This window comes from Neovison vison, chromosome 1 (genome assembly GCF_020171115.1).
Source record: "Neovison vison isolate M4711 chromosome 1, ASM_NN_V1, whole genome shotgun sequence".
Taxonomy (NCBI): domain Eukaryota; kingdom Metazoa; phylum Chordata; class Mammalia; order Carnivora; family Mustelidae; genus Neogale; species Neogale vison.
In genome coordinates, this window is record NC_058091.1 from 60294349 (window position 1) to 60317436 (window position 23088).

Sequence of the window (23088 nt, forward strand, 5' to 3'; positions counted from 1 at the left end):
TTTCTCTTTCGCTTTACTTACTTGTGAAATCGTCCAGCACGATCTTCATTATCCGCATACAAAAACATTTTCAAAGCATAATTCTCCAAATGAGCAGAACCAACTATTTCTTGAGTAATAGCTTCATTATCACCCAACTGTTTCTTAAGCTAAAATTAAATCAGATACAAAGCTTAAGATATTGGATTCACAGAAATGTATGCTTAAATACAAATAATCCTAAGTACCATTTTAGACTTTTAAAATTATTTTATATTCATTTCAGTAAAAGATGTATCAATGAAATCTTGCAAAAACTGCTCTGTCTCAGCCCAAGGTTTTTTAGAATAAAACTCAATGTTAACAAAATTTTGAAGACACACTCATGATAACCTGAAAGGATAATTTAGCTCTAAAAATCAAAGTAACTAAGAATAAAAAGATAACACACCAAACTATCTATGTAAAGCATCAGACAAGTATTTCAAAATAACAGCCAATAAACTATCAGGTGTCCTAAAAATGGAATTAGGAAATTCTCTAATCATGATTTAAAATTTTAATTTGTTGCCATTTCAATTTCTATCAAATATAAAAAAATATGATTACAGAAATCATTATATCCTGAAACAGTATCGCCTAGAGCGTACTGTGTAAAACAGATCTAATTGTATAATATGAGATCACAAACTCAGAAGGATTACAAAAGTTTTTAAAATTTAGACAAATATATACCTCGTTAACACAATTCACAACTGTAAATTCTCAGTCAGTACATCCTTTTCCTACACACATAATAATTTAAAATATTTTAAACACAACAAACTAAGTTCCTACTTATTCCGACTGCTGTACTAGAATGAAATGGCTTTTTGGAATATTAGATCTGAGTACCATACTAACTGCTTAAAAATGGCTTTTCTCAGAAACATTATATAAAGTAAAAAATTAAATTTAAAAAAGGCTTCAGGATTCTTTACAAAAATCAGCAAAATAAATATTCTCATTGTTACAACTGAATAACGTTAAGTTCTAGAAGAGATTTAATGTTGGAATTGAAGGATGTTTTAGCTACAGCAATACTTACCCTGAACAAAAATGGGAAAAAACCCCACATGTAACACTAGTTTATTATATCCATGTTATGAAATGTTTTAATTGTACACTTAATTCTAGAAAAAAACTGGGAATATGTCACTTTACCTCATCTTCAACATGAAATATCTGGCAAGAAAAACATACACTCAGTTTTCCAACTGTTTTCTAAACATTACAGCACAGGCAGATGGGACAAACTCACCACAGAATAGATTTATTCTACCTGTTATTTAATTTAGATAATAATAAACTCTTGCTGAGTCCCTTTACAAATGTGATTTTATATTTTGCTTATTATAAAGAACTATTCTGAGTTCTGTTTTATCCGTAAAATAGTTTAGTTATTACTGTTATATTGTGAAATTAATAAAGAGATATTCTATACAAAGTCTGTTAGCAATATGATTTTATAAATGTACTGCTATGCGTGAGACACATTCTTCCTCTCACTCCCTAACCTCATCTTCAAAAAAAGAATACTCAAATCTTTCCTGTATCTACAGAAACCACTTTAGAAGTAGAAGGACGGACAGGCTTCAAGGGCAGCTGGATTCCCATCAGTGGTGCCACTAGATCCAATGGGTGGTTAACAGTAGCAATGACAGGGACTCTGGGTCAGAAAGCCAGACACCCATACCTAACCAAGTTAGAACCCTACTGCCCAGGGCTTTTTAATGTAATTAGGTTTTGATCTGAGTAACCTTCAACATTTATAAAAGCTCTGGGATGACTATTATAAATGCTCTGATTTTTAAAATATCTAAAATTCTCTCTACAAAAAATAATGCAACTAGTCAAATATTTAGGTTTCTAATTCTCTTGAGCAGGTCATATAACTAAGTAAATAAAAGGCTGCAGGTATTAATATAACAGCCTCTGAAGAAATAAATTACCAGAAGTAGACCCTGACACTGTTAAAAGAAAAGCCAGGACAGCTGGGCAAGGGAGGCAGAGGGTGGAGTCCTGATTAAGTTGAATTAGTACAGCCACTCCTGTCTTCTTGCACTGATACCCAATTCAACTCATTCAATCTTCCCTGGATTGGCTTCTATAGGACCTGTGAAATTATATCATGGTTCAAGAAGATGACTCATCCATTAGTCACCTACCACATTTCTACTAGCAGGGAAAAATGCCTGGACCATAAAACTATCTTCTCCTGGTACCAAGAGTGAGACAAAGAGACTATAGGCAATTGATACTATTTCCTTCATTGTCCTTCACTAAATAAGTAGTCCATTTCATTACTGTAGGAGCAATTTAAGAATTCCCAAATCAATAATCCATGTAACTGTATGAAGTAGATTAGAAAGGGTTTGTCACTTATGAAAGAATGACTTGAAGGTCACCTACAATAACAAGATATAGAAATCTACTTTAATACAACTTACAAGTCCCTTAGCAGTAAGATATGAATGAAAAAAATTGAGTCAGGGCGCCTAGGTGGCTCAGCTGGTTGAGTGTCTGCCTTCGGCTCAGGTCATGATCCTGGGTCCTGGGCTCAAGCCCCATGTCAGGTTCCCTGCTTTGGTTGGGGTGAGTCTGCTTCTCCCTCTCCCTCTGCCTGCTGCTCCCCTGCTTGTGTTCTCTCTCTCTGTGTCAAATAAATGAATAAAATCTTTGGAAAAAAAAAAAAGTGTGTCTAGTTTTTCCTCAGCTGTAATGACATTACTTGATGGCTGCCAAGAGGAAGAACTAAAATGGCAAAATACACATAAACGAATGTAATAAAATGCCACTTAAAACAATCAGAAAATAACTGATCAGTGTTTAACTTACAGCTTCTAATTGATCCATCAGTTTTGATAAAAATTTACGACAGTCAGGAGTTTTACTATCAATCTTCATTCCAGTTTGCATTGCATATAAACGACCTACAAAGAAAAGAAAAATGAAATGACCTGAACAATTTCCATTAGTGAATGTTTAAAATATACATTCTTCATAATAAATAATTTAAAATCTAAGTGAATTTAGAAATAAAACTTTAAAAATAAACTTTGGAAAAATAAACTTTAGCAATAAAACTCTGATTTATTATGGATCTTATTTACAAAAGTAAAGAACACACAAATATTATCCAAAGAATGTAACAGATCCATGATAATAGCTATTTTTTTTAATCAAGTAAAGTCTTCTCTTTTGGCACTATGTTAGAAAGAAAGGACAAAAAGAAAGAAAGGAGGAAAGGAGGGAAGGAGAAGGAGAAGAGAAAAAAAGACTAGGTCCTAAGCTGTTAAAAAGACCTGTAATTTAATTGGGAAGTTAAGGCAACCAGAAAAATCACATGTACAAGAGTACTCACCAAGTGCCCAAAAGTGATACTAACAAAATATATAATATAAGCTAGAACACTGGGAAACATAACTTGAGCTGAGGCTAACAGGGAGAACTGTTTAAGTTACTTGTATATATACAAAAAAAAAAAATACACACCCTTTTTAAAAAGTTAGTAAAAACATTAGAGATAAGGCTAAACCTAAAAACAAAACAAAACAAAACAAAAAAACCAACTCTGTGACACCATGATCTTAATAGCTTTTCCTAAGTGACAGGAGCAGTGAAAGGTCTGGTGGTAATTGTTACCATTGGTGTGTACATACACCACCTGTAATTTACTCTTATATTCTCCAAATATGTCCTGGAAATCTGTGACAGCACTATGGATATATCATTCTAATGAAAGCACATTTAGGTGGTTCCCAGATGTTCATTACTACAAATCTTGTTACCATACCTTCTTGTGCTTGCATTCAAGAGTTCCCTGAGGCAAATAACCAAGAAATGGAATACCCAGGTCATATACGTGTTATCTTTTTCACCTTTGAGAGCTACTCTTAAACTGTCCTCCAAAACAGATTACCAAAATACAGTTATAGGGGCGCCTGGGTGGCTCAGTGGGTTAAGCGGCTGCCTTCGGCTCAGGTCATGATCTCAGGGTCCTGGGATCGAGTCCCGCATCGGGCTCTCTGCTCAGCAGGGAGCCTGCTTCCTGCTTCCTCCTTTCTCTCTCTGCCTGCCTCTCTGCCTACTTGTGATCTCTCTCTGTCAAATAAATAAAAAAATCTTTAAAAAAACAAACAAACAAACAAAAAAACAAAATACAGTTATAGTTCCAACATATGCAAGCACCATTTCCTCAAACCCACAAAAGAAACAAACAAAAAAGCCTGGTGTTATCAAACTTATCAATGTCAAGATTTTACGTGATATTTCATTTTCACTACTAAAAAAGTACTGCATATTTACTGGATAGCTCTATATCCACCTTCTTGAATTAGTGGCTATCAAAACAAAAGAAAAAAAAATGTGCCAAATTTCTATCTGGTTGTTTGCTTTTCAACAAACTGTCTTGTGGCAGTTCTTTACACAGTATAAAGGAGGGATATGTTTCTCCCCTCAGATGGCATCTTATGAACACCATCCCCCTTCCCTGCTTTATTTTTCTTTCAGCACGTAATCATCTTCTTCTTATTAATCAATCCACCGTCTCTACTTCAACTCGAATTTAAACTCTGTGATGATGGCAATTTCAGTCTATTTGGTTTGTTGATGTACCCTTGGCATGTAGGATAGTGCTTGGCCTTCGATAAACATTTTCTGCATAGATGAAGACATGGATGAAAGAATAGCTCATTCTGCCCCACTGATTTAAATGCCACTTTTATCATTCATTATCATATATTAAGCTTCCATGGGATAAAAAGGCCCAATTCTGTATATTGTCTATCCTGCTTCATTAGTCTACTGGCCTATCACTGCTTTATTTACTAGAGCTTTAAAACATAGCTTGGGTATCTGTTAGGTACTCTCAAGATTTCCAATTCAATTAAGGCTACTCAATGATATCTTCTTTAAGAATGTATTAAGATACACATGATATACAGTTATTTATTGTGTTTTTAATTTTAAAAGCTTTATCTGAAGAAACTACTTTTTAAATACTTAGTCTTACTTTTAGGACTATCCCCTATTACAGAGATTGGTGTTTAATTTGTTAATGCATTTATTTTCACATTATCAAATTTCAGGGTTTGATCCATCTAGTTATTAACAAGAGGAAAAAAAAGGAGTTCCAAAAGTACTGTACAGATTTACATTGCCACACAGTATAAAAAGCAAGGTGCTTTTGTTTTCTCTGCACAACAGCCAGCACTGGGCATCACTGTGACCCAAAACCAAATTCTAATCTAAAAAAACAAACCAAAAAAAAAAAAGCTCATTTTAAATGTCTCTTGCTTTGATACCAAATGTGACCATATTTTCTTTTTCTTTCTTCTACTTTTAACCAGTCATATATATATTTCTTTAAGCAACATGGCTGCGTCCTTTACCCATTTGTCTCTAAGGTTTTAATCATTGCCCCGCCCCCAACCCCACCCCATAGCTCCTAAAGCATGGCTGAACGCTCTCTCCTTTTAAACCAGTCACATCTCTTTTGAGCTGTTTAAGATCTGTGCCTGTCTTAGCTCCTTTTCTTCTTGTAACTGACTGAACTCCCTAACACTTCTTCTTTGTGAGCTGTTCAGGTTTCTTCTCCCAGTGTTTTTGTTGCATTTCTTCTTCAACAGTGAATCACATGAGCTCTTTCAAAAGCAAACATACTGGCTGCAAATATCATGCCATCTTTCAATTTCTGAATGCTGTTTTAAAACAGAGATGTGAAATATCTATGTTCTCAAAGCTATTATTCCCCCCCCCCCCCGTAAATTCCAAGCTTGGAAAAGTTCTTTTACCTTGAAGGGGCTAGATATTCAGTTACATGATTTTTCTAGTTTTTCCCATGGTTTTAATTTTTCAAATTTAACTCTAACTTGCATTTCCTCTCCTCCACAAGTTACTGGCACCTATCTCAAACACACAAAAAATGATGCAACCTTTCTCTAATGGTTTTGTGGTTCCCTCTTTAATATATTTTCACCTTTTAAAAAATCATTTTTAAAAAGACTATTTGAGAGAAAAGAGAAAAAGAGAGTGTGCACATGCAAGGTGGGGGGGGGAGTAGCAGAAACGGCGGGACAAGAAGACTATGCACTGAGCACGGAATCCAATGTCGGACTTGATCCCATGACCCTGAGATCATGACCTGTGATGAAATAAAGAGTCCGATACTTAACTATCTGAGCCACCCAGTGTATATTTTTCCTTTTTTATTTTTTTTTTATTTTTTTTTTTTAAATTTTATTTATTTATTTGAGAGAGACAGTGAGAGAGAGCATGAGCGAGGAGAAGGTCAGAGAGCGAAGCAGACTCCCCATGGAGCCGGGAGCCTGATGTGGGACTCGATCCCGGGACTCCAGGATCACGCCCTGAGCCGAAGGCAGTCGTCCAACCAACTGCGCCACCCAGGCATCCCTATATTTTTCCTTTTTATGTTTCCTGGTTATTTTGCTGAGATCACAGATCAAATGCCTCTAGCACATGACAGTATCTCTTAACTGGTAATTCACTTTTTCTTCCTCCAAATTTACTCTGCTATGTCTTGCTGTATTACCAAAATTTTATCAAGAATTTTATGTGGTCTTGCTCGTATTTTTAAGAGGAAAGCTTCTGCTTCAGAGTAGGGATCAATTCCATGCCAGGTTGCTCATATTTCCCCTAACAGAGTCCCTACCCTATGCTATATTGAAACTGCGGCCTTTGGGACCCAGGGATTGGCAAGATAACTCACTAGAGTGTAGGAAAGAAAATCAGCATTTCTACTGATAATTGTTAATTATTCTTTAAAAAATTTGTTTTTGCATCTTTAATAATACAGGTAGTACTTTTATAATAGAGTATTTGTACATTTACATAATTAGAGATTAATTTCTTTAACTCATATGGATAGGTGATCATAAGGTTAAAAATCACTACTCATTACATCCTTTCTCCTCTCATCTATAAACTCTATTTTCTTATCCCAACCTAGCCCATACCTCTTCTACAGGGCCCCATTCTTTTACCATAATCCCTGGAATTACTGCTTTATAATCAGCAAAATCCTGTGTATCTCCTCAGATTCCTTCTCCCTCTGTCTTAACTAAACCCTAGACACCACTGGAAGCAATCCTCTTATATTCTTTCTACATCAGGATTGACAAGCATGACTGTTTTTTTCTTTGCATCCCATTGCTACTTACTTTCTCTCAGTATCTTCTAAACACACTGGTCTAAACCTCAAGCCCCTCTCTTCTACCTGATCTTGTTAATGCTTGTAACTGACCGAGAACCTCAGGGTCCTTCCTTGTTTTTCCACCATCTTGAAAATTTGCTGTTCGCATGGATAACTGATACTTGTGGCAGAGACTACTAACTGCCCACATTCTTTCTTCCTACCTTCTTTGCTAATGAGACCCCTACGCTATTAAGGGGGCTGTAATGTACCTAGCCAAAATAGTACATTTCCCAATATTATTCAAAGCCAGATATGGCCATTCAACTAAGACTGGTACCATGTTAACAGAAGTTGTTGGGAGAGAATTCTGGAAGTAATCTTAAAGGGGAAATGACAGCAGGGGAAAGGTCTTACTGACCCTTTCCCTCTTCTTCCTGATGCCTAAAATAGACACGGTGTGACTGAAACACTAGTAGACATCTTAGACCACAAGGCAAACTTGGAAATGGTAATCATGTGTTTGCCTATAGATCTGAAATTGGAAAGTACTTGGGTCCCTGATGACTTCGTGGAATTGACACATTTTGGGTACTGCCAACATCAGACTTTGTTTTAAATGAGGGAGTTCTTATCTTACTTAGCTATTGTTATTTTGGATTTTCAGCAATAAGAAAGCAAATCTAATCCAAATTAATACACAAAACAATGTTCTCAATTCTTGCTGACCCTAAGAATTGTATGTACTCTCCCATACAAGCCACTCACTCCATGATTAAATCACAATCTCAAATTGCTCTACTTCCCAAATCAGTATATTAAGCACCAAATCTAAACACAATTTCCATTTTTTCCAACTTGAAACTATGCCTGTTACAACACGTGGCCAGTTCACTGGTGTCTGTTTCTTTATTGCGATCAGTCTTTTCTCCTTTAACTTACCTCTGCAACCAGCTCTGATTTTATATTTTTCTAGAACTTTACTGCCCTTACCCCTTAAGTTTTTCTTTAACTATGTTCCTCTGGCAAAAGGACACTCATTATTTAAACCCATCTATCCTCCTTCTCTATGCCTATATATAAGCAATAGAGACCACTGGCAGATGAGCACCATTATAAATATCATAATTATCAACCTCAAATGAGCTTAATGCTTGCCTTCCCAACCTCCCAAATGACTATTTCAAACATACATCAATCTCTTTAAACAACCAATTCACCCAAAAACAAGCACAGAAAATTTAATGGACGTTAATTAATTATTCACTACCTATATATTCTGTCAGCCAACAGGATGTCATAATAATGAGGAAACAGTACAGTTTCATGTTCCTAGGAGATCTTTTTCCTATCTTCCTAACAGAGTAGTGAACACTGTATGCATCCTACAGTCCATGGAGTGTAGGTTGTTGAGTGTAGTTGGTGAACCAACTTTGGAGATAAATGGCTATTCAGCACAGACAGGTTGAAAAAATGAGTCCAATTATTAGGATCACATTGGCTTTAGTGGAAGCCATCTAGGACTACAGAAATTAATCAGGCACTATTTCTTGTTACCATGAGAAAGTGATTTAAGTGACTTATTCACATGTAAAAAAAGTACAATTCTTGGTTTCTACAACTACTTCTATTGTTTACAATACAAATGGAGACTATCTATATCTACTTTGAAGCAAAAATCAAATTATTCCCAATTCATATCACCACAGCCATTATCATTCTCCCTCACAACACAAATAAAAACAAGGCTCAGCTCCCATCCTTTAAATGTTACCTTAACACAGATGGCGATTACCTGAAATACAATGTAATGATAATATAGTTAACTGGTTTCACCCACATACATTTTCTTTCTTGGTTTACATGCATATTTAGGTCTTTGCAATTACTAGGACATTATTACATAACACCTTTAATTGAAGAACTGGGAAGAAATCACCTCAGAATTGGAAATATTTAGGATGAAAATGGCCTGGCTGTAACAGTTTTTTAATATCTCATGTGGTTTAGTTGTTAAATACAGAAAATATCTTCTGATATATTTTTAATATTAATAAAAGCAAAAAGGCCTTAAATCTATTTGTAAAAATTAGTAAGTAAACCAGAAGATCTTTCTGCCATAAAGGATGGAAAAAAAGAATCACTTTCATACAGAGCTCAAGACACTGTGCTAATTCACTGTAGCAGCAGGAGGATGATGAAAAATTAATGTCTAACATGGAAAATTACCTACTAAAACAGAATAAATATGTAGCTAAAATATTCTATAAGACAATATACGTGATTTATTTCATCAAGGAAATGTGTTTATTTTTATGAATAAATGTTATTTGAAGATGAGTAATGAGGCACATTTGCAAAAGGATTAAATACTTTCCAACCTAACTTTAATTTAATGTGAGGCATTTAGGAGATAAATATTTTCTAATCCTGAAGGTATGTATAATTCGAAGTTCCATAAAATCTAAACATTAACATTCTAACACATCCTTGCTTATACGTAAGAAATATAAAACTATGAAATGCAAGCTATAAACATGCAAAAAAGATATATAGACGCAATTATGAAGAGAGATGCTTTGATAGGTTAAATAAACAAGGCACTTAAATAGGAATCATTATAATTTCAACTTATGTTTAAAAGACTTTACTCCAACAAATAGAACTGAAAATACTACTCTATTCATAAGCATACTGTAAATACTTACTCTATGGTTAGTATTAGCTTTTGTGAAGGGACTTCTGAATCAAAGATAAGTAAACTGTGAATGAGTATCTACTAATAAAAGATATTTACATTGCTCATTCCTTCATTAAACAACTATTTTTGGAGCTCCTGTCGTAATATAGTAGCTTTAAGAAAAAGTGAGCTATTCCTGAATTCTTACTAAAAGATTATGCCGGTAGAGAGCAAAAGCAAAGTGACTACTTGATTACTAAAATGAGACCAGATTCTAATTCTGGCCATGATGGAATAACTAGACTTGACATTCCACCATAAACAACAAAAAACTAGACAAAATGTATGAACCACTTTTTCACAAATAGAAATAGATGGGAAGACTATGACACCAGGAGAAAGAAAACAAATGAGATGACTACACCAATGATCAGTCCAGCATTCTTCCTGGAGGCACATTCTAAACTTAGGAGTGTGTATGTGTGTGGGGGGGTGCCTCAAAGAGAATACAGTTCAGTAGAGCTGAGAAAACAGACTAAAGCTTAGAATGACTAAAGGAGCTCTAAGTGGAGGGGCAGAGTTCTGAAAAAGAGAAGCCACGCAGAAGAGACATCCCAGTCAGGGATAAACTAGAGGTTAAACTGAATACTACAAGATGCACACGTAGATCAGAACTCCACGAAGTCAGACAGAGTGAGTGGAAGTTGTGAGCTGGACCGTCCCCAAAGCTGGGACGCATTCAAGTTGCAACCAGGGTGAAGAGTTCTAAATGCCTACCCAAGATATTCAGTAGAGACCCCAAATGGTAGGGTATGCTTTGGTAGTAGAAGATTATCCCATCCTTAAAGCTACTTTAGACTTGCCCCCAAACTAAAAACAAAGACACGAACATATCACACTTAACTGCAACTAACTTAATTGTTGGCCAGATCAAATCTGGTCAAAGGCCATAATATCCAGACATTCAAGAACTTAAACTTCACTATGTCCTGCAACCAATAAAAAATTACTATAGATGGCAAATAAGGAGGAGAATGTGAACAGCCCAATTAAGACTGAACACTGACAAAATGACAGAAACAGCAGTGACATTAAATCACTTGGAAATCACGAACAAGTATTTAATGGAAACCATGAATAAAATGAGGAGAGAAACAAAGCGTGCACAAAGGAACACAAATGGGGCGCCTAAGTGGCTCAGTGGTTTAAAGCCTCTGCCTTTGGCTCAGGTCATGATCCCAGAGTCCTGGGATCAGGCAGGCATTGGGCTCTCTGCTCAGCAGGGAGCCTGCTTCCCTTCCTCTCTCTGCCTGCCTCTCTTCCTACTTGTGATCTCCATCTGTCAAATAAATAAAATCTTAAAAAACAACAACAACAAAAAAACAAAAACAAAGGAACACAAATGGAATGTCTGGATATGAAAAATTTCTGAAATGAAAAACTGACTGGACAGGATACCACAAAAGACTGATTTCAGAATGTAGCAACAGAAACTACTCAAAGCAGGAAAAAAAAAAAAAGGATTGAAAAGAAATAGAAGATCAGAGTCTCAGTGAGTTAGGAAAAAATATCAAAAAACAGAAAGAAAAGAAAAAAATGCTGAAGAAAAATATAAAACAGAAAAATTAAAACTCCTTACCCAGCAAAACTACCTTTTGAAAATAAGTAAGAAATAAAGCTTGTTTCAAACAACAGAAATTGAAAGAATTCACTTGATTCGAGTGAATCAAGAATTCACTTGCAAAGCTCTTCAACAGGACATAAAAATGATAACCAGATTATGTGGGAAAATATTTCAAATTTTATTTCATTTTATAAATTTCTTTTAAAAAATGACAACTAAAGAAATTAAAATGTAGATTAGGGCTTATGACATAATGATAAGTAAAATGTGTGACAATGATAGCCAAAGGACAGGAGAGGAAAAAGAAAATAAAGTTTTTATGTTGAATGTGAGGTGTTATGTTATATGATGACAGGCTATGATAAGTTAACATGAATGTTAAAGAAATCACTAAAAAAATAAAACAAAGAGGACTATCTAATAAGCCCATAGTGGAGGCACAAGAGAATCTGAATTGCTTCCAAAGAGAAGCAGTAACTAAGGTTCAAAAACATCTAACAACCAAAAATCCTGGACAAGCCATAGAAAGATAAATGACAGACTGAATGAAAGCAGGAACTTAAGCAACAAAACCTCTTATATAGCAACATGCTGCAAGAGAGTCGGTTTTCACTTTAAACATCAAACATAATTGTCATAAAAAATGAACCTTACCAAAGATGCTTTAAATCTGCATGGATGCCAAAGAAAGATAATGACAGTGAAAGGCCGAATTACTTGACACCACTGATCCTGTCCCTTTAACCTTAGGGACAGGCTGAGAGTCTTAAAAACTCATTTACTTTACTCAAAAATAGGATTAACTATTAAAATGACCATTTTTTACAAAACAGAACTCATGATCCCAGCATGTCTGCAAAAACAAATATAAGGTAAATAAATGGATTGTTAACGGATAAATCAGGTATCTTAACCTTTTGTGTTTCCATTATTAACCTGTCACTGCTATAGTAAAGTATCCTGAGTCAGCCTATAATAAAAAATAATTACCGAGACAACAGAACTATGGACTTCAATTAATCACAGATTCAGAAAACAGTAAAAAAGTGGAAAATTGCTTATCTTTTATTGGTTTAGTTAAGTTTTTCTCCTTGGCTTTAAAAGATCCAATTTCTGTGTGATTAACTACAGAAAAAATAATAGGCAACTGATTATTAATCCTAAAATCTATCTAACTTAACACATCCATTAAAAAAATCCAGTATTATTTAGCCTTTAAACTAAATTAAAATTCTACACTGTAGGTCCTGTAATATCTCAGAATTGAAATGGCCATACCTATTTACAACTTCCTGAATGACTGTATTTAATTTTCCAGTGATTATATAAACAAATGACCCTCAAAGAGCACTTACACACCTTCATTCACAGTCTGTTAATTATACACTGTCACCCCCTAGAGGAAACTCTGAAAAATCACACTTGAAACTATGTTTAACTAAACATTTGGTTAAACCTAATCTCAATGGAAGGAATCTTTATGGGTTTAGCTTTATCTACACCAAACCTAACAGAATCAAAATATGTATCATACTGTGCCTATATTTAGTAGAGGCTCAAAAATATTCTGGCTTCATTAAAGGAAAAAAAAAAGAGAGAGAGAGACACACACACATGTTGCTCAGTTATGTTAGTAACTCAAGCCTATCCTCCTTTTCTACTCTTCACTTATTAGAAATCTCCCAGATTACTGCACTGCCTTTCTGCCCCCCTTTCATTGTCAGTTCGACTCGGTCCTTTACCCTCACTCACTCCATAATTGGTTTTCTAATTACTACTTACTGTCAACAATCTTCCATATAACTATTTCTCATCTAGGATTTGCCATTAGGTTCCTGGTTCCATTACTTACTAACAGAAGAGCCAGGGTGACAGTGGGATTCAAATCAGATATCCTGAAAGAAAGCACTGTTACAAATGTCGAGAGCTACATGAATGTTAGTTGTCTGGTTTCTTTATTCAGTGACAACTGTGTGGCTATAGTTCCCTCTAGGGACCACTGTTGCCTTAAAATTCAGGTAATTTAACAAACATTTTTTGGGCACCTTTTCTTTACTATGTATCTATCTCCAGTGGCCCAGCACTATAAGGCACAGTCAATAAATAAAAAGCCCCCAGAAGTGTGCAAGTCTTAAGTTTAAACTCCGGAAAAGATAGCAGATAAATGAAAAGCAATTAAGGTAGCCTTACAAGACACAATGAGGACACAAAAAGGAAGTGCTTTTCCAAGTTTAGGAGAAGGCCTCCCTGAAAAGGTAACATTCAAGCTGGTTCCTAAGGATAAAGTGGAGTGGGGGTGGTGGGGAAGGAAACAGTTGTCAAGGCACAGGGAATATAATGTTGGAAGGCTTAAAGACAAGAGAAAATGAGCAAGGTTCCAGAAACAGTAAAATTCAGTTTGATTAGAAGTGCTATAGATGATTCAGGGTTCAAATCACTAAGGGCACTTATATATGGAGCAACAATAGGTGGATTTAAAAATGAATCAGTCCTTAATAAAGCTTTTGTTTTTGCATTTTTTATGACATGGAACATGTTCACTTAGAGAACAGAAAATAAACAAAAAAGACAATCAGAAGAAAACACTATCCATGAACCCAAAAGCCACAATATTTTTCTCCAAGTATATACATATTAAAAAGTTCAATTCATATTATACATACAATTTTATATCCTGCATTTTCAAATAAACTTCTTCCCATGTTACAAAAGATGACTTGTAATTCTTAACTGATTACATTACTTTCCACCCAGTAGATCTGCCGTAACTTAATTAACCATTTCCACAATGACACATATTTTGGTTGTTTTGCATTTTTCACAAATGCATAAATAATCATCCAGAGGACTCCACATAAAACTCTCAGTATATTTGTGATTATTTCCTAAGCAAAAACTTTCCAAAACTATACTTACTGAATTATATAGATTTTTACAATTCCATTTTGCCAAAATACTTTCTAAAAGTTTGTACCAAGTCACACAGCCTTGTCAATGGAGATTTCAACGACATATTCATCTACACTGAGTTACAATTTTACAACCAAAAAAAGTAACCTATTTTAATTTACATGACTAATTAAGCTCAATGTTAATAATTAGCATTCCTTCCTTTAGTAGTTAAACATACATGCTCTTTGTCCCTTCATCTACAAGGATCTTTTTTCTTAAAAAACAGTTTTGTATGAGTGTTTTATATACCAGGGATTCCAGTCTCATCTACTGGAAATATTTTTCCTTGCAATGTTTTTTTAAATTAATACTGTTTGTGCCATACAGAATTTCTAAATGTTTCTAGACAACTCTATTATTCTTTTACTTTTTTTTTTTTTTAAACTAAGCACTTAAAGCAGATTTTCCTAGCAGCTAAAGGGATTATGTGTTTGAAGTAGAAACTAGGAAGCTCTGTCAGTAACTGGGGATAAAATGAGGCCGTGATATACCAAAGAAACTGAGTAGACAAGTAAAATTTTAAAAATTTAATGACTGAGACATATGAGGGAATTGAGAAAGGTTTAATTTGTAATCTGGGGCACTTGGGTGGCTCAGATGGTTAGGTAACCAACCTTGATTCTGGCTCAGGTCCTAATCTCAGGGTTGCGGGGAGTCTGCTGCTCTCTCTCTTTCTCCCCTGGCCCTCCCCCAGCTCATGCTCTCTTAAAAATTTGTAATTTCTAGCTAATAAATTTTCACATCTGACAGAAATGGGATATTCCAGAAAATGTTATTTAATATATCAATAGTAGGCCAAAAATATTTCAAATTGAAGAAACTGATCAATATAAAAAATAATTTCCCTCCAAAAGCAGAAAGTTCTGCTTCATCAATTACTTTTCTTTAATCTAAAAAAAGAGATAAAGCTGTGTTTTAATCCACATCAGATATGAGAACCTTCATAACAATATTAAGGAAGCTAGCATGATATGGTTATTGAAAATCTGACAATGGTAACACATAAAAAAAAAGGCTGAATCAGTATTACTTAGGAACTCTTCTTGCAGAGAAAAACAGGAAAAAATAGACTACGACATTAAGAAAAATACATGATATACAGAGTTTACACCAATAGCACGACATAAGAAAAGAAAAACTGATAAACAGGGTACTTCCAAAATTAAAACTGTGTCTGTGACACCCTGTTATGAATACAAAAGAGAAGCCACAGACTAGGAGAAAATATTTGCAAAACAAGGACTAGTAACTACAATATATTAAAACCAAGTAAAAACAAAAGTGGGGGAGGGACAAAACTCAGAAAATATGCTGAAGGTGATACACATATAGTAATAAACACAAGAAAAGATGTTAATTTCAGTAGCCATCAGGTAAATAAAATTAAAGACATGATATCAACGTAACTATCAGAAAGACTAAAATAAAAAATAGTGACAGACCCAATGCCAGGATGGGGTGGCATAGGGTTGAGGGATGGGTGTGGCTACAAGAAGATGGGTGTGGCTACAAAAAAGTAACAAGTGATTCTTGGGGAACTGTTCTTTATCTTGACTATGGTGATATAGGAACCTATACTTGATAAACCGTTTAGAACTAAGTAACACACACACAGGAACAAACATAAAACTGGGGAAGTATGAATAAGACTGGTGGATTTCATCAATGTCAATATTCTGGTCATAATATTTCAGTATAGTTTTGCAAGTTACTACTACTAGAAGACACAGGGTAAAGCACATGATCTTTCTCTTTTTCTGACAAATTCACGTGGCTTTACAATTACTTCAAATTAATAAGTTTAATTAAAAAAAAAAAAAAAACAAAAACTAACGGGATTCTTTCCAGGAATGGAGGGGTATTTCAAGGAGGAGGACATTTACTATTTTTTTATTACATACTACAACAATAAGTTCAAAGAAGTAAGCATAAGCACACTAGCACTTGCACAAATGGTGAAAAAAAGTACTTTGATACACATTTTAACATACATTCCTGATTTAAAAAGAAAACAAAAGACCAAACAAAGAAATATAGAAATATTAAGGTCACAGTTAAAAAATGATGAGGTAAGAGATAAATCATTTTTGGAAATCATATAATTGAAATGGAGGAGGCACAATGGGTACATCCTGAGAACACACCTATGACTTCATCTAAAACTCATTATAAACACAGTAGGGTAAGTTATAAAATACAGTGCACTGAGATTCTTTCCATTACATTTCCTCATTATAATTAGAACATTTTAAAAAGCCATAAATTACTATAGTTACTATATAGTTCATCTATTCAATCAACAGACAAAATTTACACACATCCACTGTGTCTTAGATATTAAGAGAAACTCCAAGATCATCAACATAAGACATACTTCTTACTCTCATAGAGCTTAAACTCTAGTGAAGTAATAGTAACATTTAGAGAGATGGCATGTATTAAGTATTTTTGAATGTCAGTTATGTGCCAGGTGGTGAGAGAAAAAAAGATATTAATCCCTCCCTGTCCTCCAGGAGAATCCAGAAGATGAAAAGGCAAATCAGTATTTATAACACAATTTAATTAAAATGAGAGGCACACTGGAACAACTTCCAACCATCCCTATGAGGTAATGAAAAGCAGCTTACAAAAAGTGTAATTTGTACTGAATCAGTAAAAGTAAGCTAACCAGGTTAAGAAGAAGTCAAGGGATTCTAGGCAAAGAGCAGCAACATACATAGAGCCTTAAAACTAAAAGACAGTATGGAGCTTTACCAGTCAGCAAGTACTTTAGCAAAATAATCTTGATTTTTTTTTCTCACCAAAAATTCTTTGCTGTAGGAATTTAGAATACTACACTAAGATTATAAAAATGTATCTCTTCACGCATTTTTAAGTTGCTATTTACCACTTTTCATCAGTTTAAGCAAGTATAAAAGATGTAATTTCTGTACATCAAATACATACATCTAAAATTTCTAACATTCTTTCAACTGTATAACAATTTGATATAATTCTAAAACACACAAAGCTCTTTAAGGATCAAAAATAATACATTTTGTCTTTAACCTGTACTACCATTTACATATCATAATGAATTTTGTTACAAAAGAATGTATTTGTATGCTCAAAATCCTAACTTGATTATACTTCTCTACAACAACAAAAAAAATGTACAAAAATTGAAGTTTAAATTTATTAAAATTTTCTGTGAGATAAGATACTAAGTGTTAAAATTTTTCCTCTGGATTTCCTCTAGGCATTAAAATTACGTAATTATTGTAATGCATAATTGATCAAAACATATCAATGTTACACATTTCAATAATCATTAAAAAGAAGGTAAATTTATTGGAAATGCATCTTACAATGAGCTAAACTGTGTATCCAGGAATCAATATGACTTACTATCATACAGAACAGGAGTAAAGCAAAGCTTCTGTTCCCACTTTCATATTTACAAATTGAAGATGAGAGAAAATTTATTCACATAAAACAGCAGATGAGAATGGAAGTTTTATCACATCAGAATCACTGAATTCTTTGAATTCCTTCTGGGTTATAGGCTAAAAAGCATATACTTATCTATCATCAAATATTATTTTTAATCATCTTACCTGATATTTCACATAGGTCAGCCTCAAAATTTGTTTTAAAATTAGAAAAGTACTTGTCACCCCTCATTAGAGTTATTCATTTTCTCAATTTTGTGAAGCAATAAAAAAAAAAAATCTTACAGATTCATCATTTTCTTTCATGACATTGAGACGGGATTATTCTAAGACACTGACAGGATTAGGAAAACTGAAATACTGTTCATTTCAACATCCTCTGGCAAAGAAAACAAAACAAAGCAAAACAAAACAAAAACACTTGAAACCAATTTAAATTTATTTCTCTTATCACTTGTTTTAAATGTATTTCTCAAAAAACAAAATACCTCAGAGCTGATGATTACACTCATTTAATTTGAGAATGTCTACCACAGAATATTGATGGCAAAACCTGCTGTTAATGGCAAACCAGCCAGCCAGTGGAGGCTTACTTTCTCAGAAAAATATCACATAATTTTCCAATTTGAATAAATATGCTAAGCCATGTCTGCTTTCACCTCATTTCATCTGAATTCTAATTCCAAAATTTCAGTAAGCCACAGATCCTTAAGTCAATTGGATGAAACAAGGCACTACCCACTTCAGCATTTCTCTTTGGTTTGGCTCTTAGATCAGGAATGATATTCTTTAAAATAATGAATACAAAATGTAAAGGTTAGGTCATTTCATGATAACTCTCCCATCCAAGTACTAACCAGGCCCAACCCTGCTTAGCTTCCGAGATCAGACGAGATTGGGCGTGTTCAGGGTGGTATGGCCGTAGACTTTTTTATGATAACTCTTACGTTTAGGGAATTCAGAACAATGCAACACAGCCTGGTTTTAACATGAGGCTCTACCCTCAACAGATACATTTGTAAGTGTAATTTGTAAGACTTTGGAAAAAGACTTTTCCAATGTGGTTCTTCCAAGTCCTCCTCCCCACAGTTAAACCTTCTCATACTCTCTTGTACATGACTCTGGTCCCAAACTGTTCCTCTCTACCCTTCTGGATAAAATCCCAAATGATCAAACAATGGCTACTAATATCTAAGGACAATTCCTTTTCTTCCCTTTTATAAAAATGTTCTGTCTCGTTCCCCAAATTAGAATGTTGCTTTGACATCCTTTCCCATGCCCTGTATTTTCAAATAAAGGTTTATTCTTGGCTCCAATTTTCTTCCATATAAAACAGGAAAGGAAAGGATGCTCTCCTTAATACCTTAATTAACAGAGACTTCACTACACCATTAATTTGAATTGTCCCTTTTTCCTGGACGCCCTGGAAGGTTTTCCACACTCCTTCCCAGGGCAATATGCCATAAAAAATACTCATGATACATGAGAGCATGCTTTTCTTCTTTAAAGCTGAAGAGCATTTGTGAACAGGATGTGGGAAAAGAGAAGTAGCATACTACTTTGCTATCCTGATCAAAGGAGCTTTGTCAGAGAAGAAACAGAAGTTGAGAATTGCGGAGGTGATTCCTGTAGAATTCCTTCATACTGAGGTTTGAAGAACACTGGTTGGTATGTGTAGAGCACAAATCACAACAAGTTACCATGAGCGGTCTTCTGTTATACAACAGAAATCAGACCCACATATATGGCAGTTACAGGAATTATGAGAGAGCAAAATTTAAACAAAATTTTTAAAGCATTTAAAGAAATAAGAGTGTTTAAGAAATATAGTAACAAAAGACTATCAGAAATGGCTACGCTGATTTAAAAACAACAAAAAAAGAGAACATCCAGAAATAAAAAATGGAAACAGAAACTCAATAAATGATTGATACAATAGGATATGTGGAGGTGAACACAGACCTAAAGAAATTATACAGAATGTAGCACAGAGAGACAAAGGGATGCAAACTATGAAAACACTGAGACAAATAAAGGAGAAAAGTCCAACACATCTAATCAAAATTTCAGTAGAGAATACTTAAACAGATAATAGTAGAGAATTCTCCAGAATTTATGAAAGACACCCATCTGTAAATCCAGGAAGCCAAAGTCAATCCTAAAGAAGGCAGATGAAAAGAAATCAAGTCCTAGAAAATCAGAACATAAATTACAAGAGTGATAAATTGGCTATACCTTAAAATTAAGAACTTTTGAATACCAAAGGACTTCATGAATAGAGTGAAAAATCAAACTATGAACTTGGAGAAGACATTTGCCATGCATGTAACAAAGGAGTATTATCTTTAAGAAAAGACAAGCACTGAAATAAAAAAATGGACAAAAGCATTAAATAGGTATTTCAAAGGGGAATCACAAATGGTAATTAACATATGAAAAGATGCTCAACCTCATTAAGACTCAGTGAATTGCAAATTTAGCTTCAATTTCATGCTCACCAGATTGGCGAAAATTAAAAAGTCTAATAACTTCAAATATGGTGGGTACCTTGGTGTTCATTTTATTATTCCTTAAGCTGTATAAACACATTGTATGTGTTCTTTAATATGCATATGTTTTATAACAAAAAATATTTTATAAGTACAACTGGATTTAGCAATGAACATGTCTGTCTATGGCCCTGCGCAGAGCAGTTTCAGGGGATGAAAAGCAGGCTGCAATGAGCTGAAAAGGCTCTATGTGATAGGAAGGTAAAGACAACACAAACAACTATTTCAAGTTTAAATTTGAGGTTAGGCAGACAGAACTTTAACTTTAGGACAATGTCACAGTGAGAGCTTTTTTAAAATTTAATTTTTTAAATAAAGGAAACTGGAGCAAATTTAAAAAGAAAGAGCAGAAGGAAGAGGACGATGACACAGAAAATAAAAGCCCCTGGCTATTCACAAAGGAACATAATACGGAGCTTATGAATAGCAGTTAGTTTTAGACAGGAATAAGGGTTCCAACTTCACTGTTATAAAAAAGTATCTTTTTGACCTTATCATATCACGTGTCTCATCCCTCTAACCATTCCAGTTACAATGGGCTCCTTGATCCTCCTTCAAGCAAGCCCCTGCCTCATGACTTCTGCATATGTTACTCCCTCTATTGAGAATACTCTTTTCCAATGACGCAAAGCCTGCCTTTAACTCCTTTCAAGTCTTTGCTCAGATATGAACTCAGTGAAGTATTCCATGAGTACCTTAAAAGCGAAATCCCCTCCTCATCCCCTTCTACTCTATTCCTAGTACTCCTTATTCTTTCTCCCTGCTTTATTTTTCTTCAAAACCTTCTAATATTCCATATAATATGCTCATTTTATTGTTTAATCCCCTCTTCCCCACTCGTCTACAAGCTCCATGAACTAGAGCCACAGCGCCTGGTAATGCTTGATACACAGGAAGAAACTCAATAAATACAAGGTGAATAAATGATTAATAGTCCCTACTCGAGGAACTGGAAGAACATATATAATGAAAACAATACTGTATGACTTGAACAAAATGAAGCAGAGCCTAGAGAGTAATCAATGTACTGCCTACAGAAGAGATTACATTGGAGTTAGATCTTGAATCATGAGTTTGCAAAGTGGAAAAAAAAAAAAAAAAGACAGACATTCCAAGGAACTAAAAACATGGAGGTTTAAAAGGGCCTTGTACACTTGAGAAATGAAAATGGGGTACTAGAGTATGACAGGGAAGACAGCAGACCAGATTTTAGCGAGCCTTACAATGTTCACAGCCTTAAAATGTTCACATTATACCTAGTTTTTCAACGCTAAAAACCCTTATAGAAGATTATAGTTGCTTGGTCCACTCTTTTTATTTGCAATCAAGTTTAAAGTTTACATAGAACTACTGCAAAGAAAAAAATTTGAACAACCTAATCTGTTCTCCAACTGCAGACTGTATGTCTCACAATCAACCACAGTATTCCTACGAATTGTCTCAAACCCAAGTATTATTCAAAGAAGTCAAGACAAAAATTCTCATTGGTGGGAAAATGGCCAAATTCAAGGGCTACTTGAATTCAAAGACTACTAGTCTCCATTTCACCATTTATGAGTTTTTTAATGGGCTTGCCTGTTGTCATACTTAACCTGCACTTATTACTATGTTTTCAATTAGTCTACCTTCCTTCTGTCCACATCCTTACTGTCCTTGGGACACAGCTTCGTTTTAGCTCCAACACACGTTACTTAACCATCCAGGTTATTTTCGATACAGGAGACACTCTTGAGTACACACACAAAACCTTAAGACAGTGTGTTAGCTCAAGTGCCCAGGTAGCCAGTTTAGGAATACTTATGCACAAGACTAAAAAGGTGGCAAACACCAACTTTTAAGTTTTGCCTCTCTGGGGCCTGCGGCAGGGGAGGAGGGGGGAGCACGTGAGACGGGGGAAACCGTGAAAAGGGCGGGGCTCCACTGTGTTCCCAGGGAAGGCCAGAAGTCAAAGCTCAGGTCTAAAGCTGAAGGGGCGGGGCCTGCCTTAAAAACCAAGGGGTGGTGTGTGGGTTCTGGAGGATAAAGAGGGACAGGGCGACTCGGAAAGACTCACAGTAATAAGCCACCACAGGGTCCCGCTTGTCATGTTCCTGAGCCGTCCTCAGATGATGCTGTATGCTCTTAAACTGGGGGGGGAGTGGGGGCAGCGGAGCAAGCGCGGCCATCTCTACTCCAGGAATCACCACTTCCTACTCGCGCGCCACCGACACTTCCGCTTCCGTCTGGCAGGTCGCGCGCACGAACGCGAAAGACAAGTCCCGCCCACTCTCCCGTTGCTCAGCGACAGCAAGTCAACTACGGACTCCCAACAGGGACAACCTCAGTGTACCTCGCTCTTGGTGGTTAGAACCCAGACAAGGCTAAGCCGCTTCGCGGTTGTGCGACTTGTGGCACCAGCGCTCTCTGCTGGCTGCGGGTGGGAGGGAAAAGAGTTTTCGTTTTGTTTTACCTTGTCGTGTCCCTCCTGCCTTTTTTCCTTTTCTCCCTCCCTCCTTCCGTCCGTCCTTCCCTCCTTCTTTTCTTCCTCCCTTCCTTCTTCTTTCCCAATACAGAACGTAGGAAGGGGAAAGCAAGAAGAGAATAATGTTTGTTGATTGGGAGAAAGGGTAAAGGCGTGAATTGCCTTTAATATCTTTCAGAAATTATCACTTCCAGTTTCTTAGATTATCTTAATAGTGTCC

At 35.3% G+C, this 23088-nt stretch overlaps 1 protein-coding gene across 1 annotated transcript in view; it reads right to left on the bottom strand.

Annotated features, from left to right (window-relative positions):
- VTA1 (vesicle trafficking 1) overlaps positions 1-22609 on the bottom strand; it is a 65678-nt gene extending 43069 nt beyond the window's left edge. The window contains exons 1-3 of the mRNA XM_044247706.1: positions 22461-22609; positions 2857-2951; positions 22-149 (exon numbers count right to left, since the gene is read on the bottom strand). Of these exons, the coding sequence (XP_044103641.1) occupies positions 22-149; positions 2857-2951; positions 22461-22572 (335 nt within the window). The 5' untranslated portion in view covers positions 22573-22609. The remainder of the gene's footprint in view (positions 1-21; positions 150-2856; positions 2952-22460) is intronic.
- Positions 22610-23088: the final 479 nt, after the last annotated feature.